The 8,847-nt window shown below is 44.3% G+C and overlaps 1 protein-coding gene across 2 annotated transcripts; it reads right to left on the reverse strand.

The window, feature by feature from the left end:
• Positions 1 to 153: 153 nt before the first annotated feature.
• ADPRM (ADP-ribose/CDP-alcohol diphosphatase, manganese dependent) lies at positions 154 to 8,831 on the reverse strand. 2 transcript variants are annotated; one of them, XM_065909586.1, is made up of 4 exons: positions 8,759 to 8,831; positions 6,128 to 6,745; positions 5,154 to 5,270; positions 154 to 2,111 (listed from the first exon to the last, which is right to left on the reverse strand). In XM_065909586.1, the coding sequence occupies exons 2-4, from the start codon at positions 6,726 to 6,728 to the stop codon at positions 1,816 to 1,818; spliced, it is 1,014 nt and encodes a 337-aa protein (XP_065765658.1). In that variant the 5' UTR covers positions 6,729 to 6,745; positions 8,759 to 8,831; the 3' UTR covers positions 154 to 1,815. The 2 variants fall into 2 exon arrangements, with proteins under 2 accessions (XP_065765658.1, XP_065765659.1); XM_065909587.1 differs by lacking the exon at positions 8,759 to 8,831 and adding an exon at positions 8,258 to 8,359.
• Positions 8,832 to 8,847: the final 16 nt, after the last annotated feature.

An 8,847-nucleotide genomic window follows, 5' to 3' on the forward strand; every position in this document is an offset into this window, starting at 1 on the left:
CTGTGTGCTTTTTAAAATGTGACTGCTAAAATATTTCAAATTACCAAGGTGGCTTACATGTTGTTTCTGTTGGTCAGTGCTGTTTTAAAGCATCTGGATGCAACTCTTTTAGTTGATGGCATCAAACTCCATAGTTTGATGATACACAGGCATCAAACTCTGTAGTGAAGTTTCCTGAGATTTAGGAAATATTTCACTCAAAAAGTATTAGCACCAACTATGTCAGGAGAGTGAAAATGAGTCTGGTATAGTTTGTCTCCTTATATAAAGGATTTCAATGTTCTAGCGTACATTTATGGTGCATATTCATGGTTTTTGTATATATAACTATTAGTCAAGAAATGAAGAAACAGACTTATTTTCAAATTCCCTAAGGACCTACCCAGCCTCCAAGCAATGCTTGACACTGTGCAGAGGGCACATTGTAGCCAAGTCTGTAAAGTGAATAAAGGGCCTCAAACGTAACCGGACCCCAATTCTCATGAATGTCGCCTTACATCACAATGGGCACTCTGCAGATGTGAGTAAGGATCTTGAGATGGGGCTTGTCTGGGTGAGCCCTCAATGCCATCACTGCTCTAAGAGGGAGGCAAAGGGTGACCTGACCACACAGACAGAAGAGGAGAAAGGCACGTGACAGTAAAGCAGCGAGAGACTGGAGAAGGCCGTGAGGCTGTCTCTGCAGAGGGTGGGGTCGTGAGCCAAGGACAGCAAGCCACGCAGCTCTTGGAAATGGCCAGGAAACAGAGTATCCCCCAGAGCCCCTGGCCCTGACAACATGGTGCTCTCAGCCCGGTGAAGATGTTTCCAGACTTACGACCTCTGGAACTGTCAGAGAACACACACACACACACAGTGTATGGCGCCGAGTTTGGGGAAATTTGTCAGCAGCCAGTGGAGACGCACAGGCTGTACTCTACAGCACCTTGGTACTCAGCACGCACACTATGCTGACTAGCCCTGGCTTTTGTCGTTCCCTTCCTTAGGCCCTGAATCAAACTTTCTCTACACTTGAACAGTCCTCATCTGCCACTGAGTAAATGGTTTTTGCAAATAAGCCTCAGAATATATGACAACTCAGTTAAACACGCCCCACTTGTCTATGAAAGGAGTCAGGGGTAAATTCATTTACCTACTACAGTCTCACCCAGCACCGGCTGGGGGCCCAGACAGGCAGGATGGCAGGTACAGTCCTGCTTTGGCTGAAATCACAGGAGGTGTGCAAGGAGACCACACGTCTACCTGTGTGAACGGAGGTGCCATTCGTTCACCTGTGAGGCAATTGGTGATCTTTTTGGCTTACAAAACAGGAGCATAAACCCATAAAAGTACAAATATGATGAGTACTATAAGCAAAAAGTGTCCACAGCTCATTCACACAGCTGGGTAAACGGAAAAAGTTTACCTGGGCTTACTTTACTTTTTTATTGTGAATTTTAAGTTACATGGCTAACACAGTGAATGAATACATTCTCCTTGTAAAAAGTTAAAAACATCTCAGGTAAGGCTAAATAGTGTCTGTTTTGAGGAGTATATCCACCTTCCACCTCAGTCTCCTCCCTGGTTTACTCACGCTACTTTCATTCATCTTCTTTCCAATTTTCAGCATGGGATATATTACCCAAAAGTGACACTTCAGAGTATCTTATGAGCTAACACACATTGAAGCCATTTATGGCTATTTGCTATGCAAATAGAATCCTAAATAATGAGACTGAGGCTTGGGGAATGGGGAGCAAACAAAACCACAAAGCCAAGCCAGTCTCTTCCTATAAAAGTAAACAAATAAAATCCGACTAAAAATGGAAGGAAAGCTTATTCCTTCCTGTAATTCATAATTCTGTGTGGAACTCTGCCCCTCCCTTCCAACATCATTTTGTCCGGATAGACGTGAACGGTGCCAAAGGCCTGGCTGTCCGGAGCTGTCTCGATAACCCCTTCTATGTTGACGTGGTGCACACCGTAAGGGTCCTTGGAGTAGCCGCCATCGTGCGTGTGCCCGGCGAAGAAGCACACCACACACTTGTGAGACCAAATGACTGCCAGGGCGTCTCTGTAATTCCAGGCCAGGCACACACTGTCAGAGGCCTCGGGGTAAATGGGAAGATGGCCTGTTTAAGAGAAGAAGAGTTACGAACCAATCAAGAAAGACCTCTTTCACAAAAATCAGGCTAACAACGAGTACTCAGGAAAAAGAAAATGTGTACTGCCACTCATCCTGGACTGAGAGCACAGAGAACCAACATACGCAAGAAACTAGATACTCTACAGCCACGTCTCTAGAGCATGAAGAAGGGGGGAGACGGTTCATGCCCAAGGGGAAAGCAGCCGCTGTACAGGCAGAAGTCAGAGATCTACGGCCTCAGCGTCTCAAGATGCACAAACACCAGGGGAGACGGACCTGGGCAGGGCGGTCAGCAAAGACAGCCACTGGCCAGGCAGATGCCATCCTGGAATCCAGTCTTGTCAACTTTCCTATGTGTATATGAGTGTTACACACATAGAACGAGCTACTCCTAAGTAACAAAACAGTCTAGGGAGGCGCCCATGGATTATATGTCATTCATATAAATACTCGATGTTTTGCAAAGAACTGACTTGTGCCACTTTAAACACTTCCAGGAGGTCGTGATGGTCACAGCCATTTTACACGAGAAAACTAAGTTAGAGGAGGGAACAGTCACACTAGCTTCCCCATGAGACAGAGGCAGAACTTCAAATTCTTGATGCCAAGACATGTGTGAGGCCACATCACATAGCAGGTACGGTTTCACACCCAAGTATGGGTGCTATATATAGCTCATTGGTCTTTACTTCTTCCCAATAAATCACTTTCCTTTTTTCTCTGTTAACTGTTTGTTTTTATTCTGAAATTTTATTCTGAATATTTTTATTCTGCTTAAAAACTATTAGTTTATTAAAAAAAAAAAAAAAGGGAGGCGGTAACAGAGGGTTAGCACACAGACATACACAGACACACACACAAACCATCACCACCACCCCTCTTCAAGCTGTGATAAGGGCTGAGAGTCCAAGGAGGCCATGTGACTTTCTAGACTCAATGTTATGCTGGACACATCTATCAAGTCCCAGTGGTGTCTGACACAATCAGTTGTCCCCTTCTCCTTGAAATACTTGGCTCCAGAACACCCCCATCCCCCTACTCTTCTCCCAACCTTGACAGCTTCTGATACTCACCCTCCTTTACTACAATCTCACTTCTCTGGGTCCTATCTGGGCTGCCCGAATGCTTGGTCCTCAGGATACACAACATTATCTACACCTAATAGCACAGTGATCTCTTAGTAATTTATGATTTTAAACATCAGCTCTATTCTTTCAACTTTCACATTTAGATATCCAGCCCAAACTTCGATTCCAAGTTTCTGACAAGTATGTCCACAATGCTTACTCAATCTCTCTCCTGATGTCTAAGAGGCATCTGACACCTGAAATATATTTTCAAACCTGAACTCCTGAATTCTTCACCTGAAACCCCTCCTACTGCCGTGTTTCATATCTCCGCTAATAGCAATTCCATCCTTCCAACTGAATAGCCAAAACTTGAGTAGGCCAAATACCATTGAGTAGCCAAAATGAAAGTGAAGGAACAAAATAAAATGCCTATCAGCCATTTTAAACTTTGCTAAAGAAAACCCAAGGCACTTAGTTATTACATGTTTGTTTACCTGGCCTCTGAGCTGACAGCAAAATGGAAGAAACCCATCAGAAGCTAATGCAGACAGGTGCACTGAGAGAAGGGCAAAGAAACGGGAATACAGAGGGGGAGACGACAAAGGGGGCTTGTCTCAGGAGCTGCACGCCGTGAGCTACGTGGTTCAATCTCTTTGGGTTCAAAGAGATCAGAGCATTCAGTACAGGTACATTTTGTACATTCAGTACAGGTAAAATTAACAGGTACATTTTGGCAGCAAAAACCAAGAATCAGAGACAAGAAGTATCTTATTCTGGAGATCACTTATTACAGATCCGAACAGTGTCACAGCAGGGCTGTCACCCTTGAGGGCACCTTATTTAATTTTATTTAATTTTCCAAGCCTTGAATGACATTTGATATTCTAGAAACACTTTATTCTGAGTAAAATTTAAGAATAAAACACCATCTCGTGCACCATCTTATCATGTCAGTGAAAGAGAAGTAAAAACTGATTTTTACTTCTGATTAATTTATTTTTTGGCTGGCCCACGCGGCTTGCAGGATTTTAGTTCCCCAACCAGGGATAGTAGAACCCAGGCCTCAGTAGTGAGAAGTGCTAAGTCCTAACCACTGGACCACCAGGGAATTCCCTGGATATAATTTTATATTACCAACTATCTGAAAGCCTGTCACTTTCAAAAGGGCTTCATGTTCATAGTTTCACTTGATACAACATAAGAAAACTGCAGTGTGTACACTGATCACTTGTCCAGAGCACATGGGTCACAGACACAAGAGCCAGAGGGCGTGCCATCCCCGCACCCCTCGGTCCAATCTTCAGGCCACGTCAGTTTTCAACAGGAGAACTCATCTCAGCCCCCACACCACGTACACCAGACTTACCGCAACCCAAATTCAGTTCATGTGTGTGTGTACACGTGTGTGCATATGTGCCCACAAACATCTACATCTGAGTGTACTTTAAGCATCTCCAGATTCCTATGATCTCTGATGGAAGTATGCCGTGAAAAATGACTCTAAATGAAAACAACACACTTCTTTCCTTGCAGCCACATGGAGGATTACTTGCAGCCCTGCCAGATGATCCTCTCACACTGGTCTCCTGGGACTCCAGCTTTGCTTTCAGTGGGCAGCAGAGACCACTGTATCCACCAGGAGGACTCCTGAGGCTGAGACGTGGGCCGGGGCCTGACTGGAATTCTTCACTTACACAGTGCTACACAAATTGATCCCATTTGGGGAAATTCTGCTTTGAAATCTAAAAGGCCAAATCACAATGTCTAATATATGTTTTTCTCCTTTTTATTTTACAATTCTTAAACATTAATTTTATATTCAGATTATTTCTCAACAGAGTTTTAAACTAAGCTTTTATTTTATAAAAAAGAGACATCTCAATATTAAATATTATTAGTATGCTTTAACTAAGCCCATTCTCTAAATGCTAGTGTAACAGAATCATTTAAATACTTACTCACAATCACCACCTTTTCTTGGTTTCTGTCCGAGAATGTAAGAACTTCGTTCAGCCAACTCAGCTGTTCTTGGCTAAATCCACCATTAAACTGGACAAACTGGGGCTCACGAAGTCCTGAAACGAATCCAGTCATTTACACCCATCAAATGTCAACGCTTCTCTCACTCAGGCATCCAAACTTAGCTACCATGGGGGAGACTCAAGCTTTTTTCTTCAGGAATACTCGGCAGCAGTTGACTTAAAATAGGGAACTAAAAGAATTTACAGCAATGTAAATCACGCTGTGTCTTACTCCTGACCTCAATACTCCTCTGCTTATTTCCTTTGCTCCCTGTTTACACTGAATACAAAACAGACTGTTTTCATGTCCACTGAGTCACTATAAAGTCACTTTCACCCCCAGACCCCTGTGCATTCTTTACTAACAAGGTCTTACTCTGCTTTGCATCTCTGCCTTTGTTTTTGTCTCGAACGCTGTGCTCCACCCACTCTTCCCGAGGATGATGACTCCTCACTCAGGTTGCAGCTGAAATGCTTTTCTCCTTAGAGAGGCTATTTCTGGCCAACTAACTACAATGGTACCTCTAGTCCTTTTCTGTAATATTATGCTCTCTTTTCTGGGTGGCGTTTATCACTTCTCTTTCATTTATTATCTGTCCTGCACACTTTCTTCTCTTGCTTCCTCCACTCTGTCCACAAAAAAGTGGGGCTGTCAGTACTGCCTATAGTTCTGAAGAGGTGCCCTAGTGAAAGTGCCTGGCCAGAATATTAGGCCCTCAGATATCTGCTACATAAATGTATCTTGAACCAACTGCCACCGCTCCATGTGCCTTGAGGCGAGTGAGAAATCCTGACCCTGAACAACAGGACAGTATACTTTTACCTTAATCGTCCATCTTCCTGCTGAATAAAAGGTAGCTGAAGAATTTAAAGACAATGTATTAGATTCTCAGCTCAAAGGAATAATTCACCTTGAGGACTATTCAGTTCCGTATTTGGGTTGTGCTCCCTCAGTATCTTCAGACACTGCTGGTATTTTGGAGAAGACTGATCCACGCCCAAGACACTCATGTCATAAGCATCGAGTAAAATGAAGCGGAATTTAGGGAATGGCACAAAATGATACGCGTAATAATCCTCCGAGGGCACAGTCTCAGGATGGTGGGCAATCTGGTCTTCCAGAAACTTTGTGTTAAGTTTGGAGTTTGTTAAATAGTCTCTGCTGAAATTATAGAATTCGTGGTTTCCCCACGTGTGATGAACAGGGACTTTTAGCATTTGGAATGTGTTCATGACGCGCTCCAGTGACTTTTCTGATGCTTTGTACTGCGCATTGTATCCGTCAATGATGTCTCCAAGCTGAAGTACACAACGGGGCCGGCTGCTTTCTTTATTCCAGTGTTCGATAGCACCCTGTAAGTGAAGAAGACTGTGTCTGTAGTACCTCCGTCTGTTTCCCTGGAAATTATAGCCATCTTCCAAATCAGCATACTGAATATCTGCTATCACTCCAAAGGAGAAGAGAAGTTCTGAGCTCTCACTGAGGGGTTCAGGTTCAGGCTTATAATCCATAACCTCCAAATAGCTTTCTAAATAAAGAAGATGAAAAAGGTAACTATGTTATAAATGTCTTAATTTCCTACTGGACTGAAGAAAATGCCAAGATGAATATTAAACTTAACAGTCAATCCACTAGGTAGCTAGGTAGAGAAACGTGCATGGGCTTTAAAGTCTGATGGGTTAAGTCCAAATGATCAAATCCTCAAAATGCTTCTGCTTCCTCAGCTGTAAAATACATAACCTCTATTCTGCAGAAGAGCAGCAATTAACAAAAGGGTATTAACATATTAATGAACAGGCATTCAAGTTCCTGTGAAGTCAAATTCAAGTCTGGTATAATTTGCAAATTTAATAAATATACACTAATTTTAAACACACACACACATGCCCTTCTTCCACAGACACCAAATAATTCTATCAAAAGCTCAGGACACCTTCTTTCAGTCAGGAACTGTTTTAGAAGTTACTATTTTATTTAACATTGTAAATTTAATATGAAGTTGTATAAAAATGCTTTAGTAAACAAACACAGGAACAAGCTATTAGAAGAATCACTCTGACAAAAGTTAACAGACCAGCTGAAAAAACATTGAATTCAATTTTAATCTATCTGACAGCTGTATGATCAGTTAACCTACAACTGAGCAAAGAGGTGAACAGCATTTTATATGCTCACTGCCTGAATAAGCAAGGAACTTTCCTGTCTTTTTGTTGATTGGAGGAGTAACTTCTCCCTGGGGAAAACAAACAGAGACATGGGGTGGGGAGGAACCTTAACCATAGGCAAGTTCAAGACAGAAAAATTTGTTCAATTAAAAATGATTTGACGTGCTAAGCAAATATTTACTTCCAGCAGATATTCTAGAGAATTCTAGCATAATTCAGGAATCAAGAAACATGGGTAATAGCAGACCACCAACTTCCTGGTTAGCAAGCAGAGGAACACACTAGCTAAAGATGCCAGTTCATAGAAAATATCATGTCCCAGGGTCACCTTTGCCAGATGCATTTGCTCAGTAGAAACCCCGGGGGAAAAAAATCCCCCTAAGGAGTGGAATCCAAAGTTAAGGAAGTTAGAAGGCCGGTTTCTCTTGTCTTTTTTTTTCCATATTTTGCAAATCCACCTCAGAGATGGAGAAGGCTAAGACAGCAGATGTTGAAGCAAAGGCAAGACAGAATTGAACGCGAGTTAAATTTTCGCAAGGAATGAAAAATAAACCTATGAGTGCTCCCCCCTCATTAGTGTCAGTCGCTCAGTCATGTCTGACTCTTTGTGATCCCATGGACTGTAGCCCACCAGGCTCCTCTGTCCATGGAATTCTCCAGGCAAGAGTACTGGAGATCTCCAGGGGATCCTCCCGACACAGGGATCCAACCCCGGTCACCTGCATAGCTGACAGATTCTTTACCGTCTGAGCTACCATGGAAGACACCCCTCATTAGTAGTGGGCTTAAATAAATATAGGCTTGTATCAATCGCGGAGCCCAGGGGGACCAAGTCCAGGGGTGGGATATAACACAGAACAAACACTACTCCGTACAGTGCCGTTATTTGTAGTTCGATTCCTTGTAACTTGGGAATATAAGTTCCAGGCAGTTCGGTCATACTTGACTAGTCCTTGTCAACCTGCACTACTCAAACACCTTAATCAATTTTTTTTCTTTTTAAAGTCAAACAGTATTTCAAGTGCAATGGGTGCAAAGCGGTGAACGACCGGCCTCCTGGCTGGGCTGGCCGAGGGCGCCCGACAGGGTGGGGACGGGGGCTGCCCGATCCCGCCAGTCTCCCGGCGCCGTTTTCTCTTTTCCAAGGCTGGGGGCGCCGGGGGAGGAGCAGCTGCTGCGGTCGCCGAAGCCTGGGGTCCCCGAGCTGTACTCAGGCCTCTCGGCCCAGGACCCGCCACGAAGCCCAGCCCCGGAGGCTGCCCCCTTCTCCCGCACCTGCCCCATCCCTCGAGCCCGGCCGTCTACCCGGTCGGCCCGGGCGCGAAACCCCCGCCCAGCCCGGTCCGCCCCGCCTCCGGCCGCGAGGAACCACCTACCGCGCGCCGGCTCCTCGGCGAAATGCTCCCTGGCTACCGGATGGGCTACCGCGTCACCATCGAGCCCAGCGGAAAGAGCGGCTCTCCCT

This window comes from Muntiacus reevesi, chromosome 18 (genome assembly GCF_963930625.1).
Source record: "Muntiacus reevesi chromosome 18, mMunRee1.1, whole genome shotgun sequence".
NCBI classification, from domain to species: domain Eukaryota; kingdom Metazoa; phylum Chordata; class Mammalia; order Artiodactyla; family Cervidae; genus Muntiacus; species Muntiacus reevesi.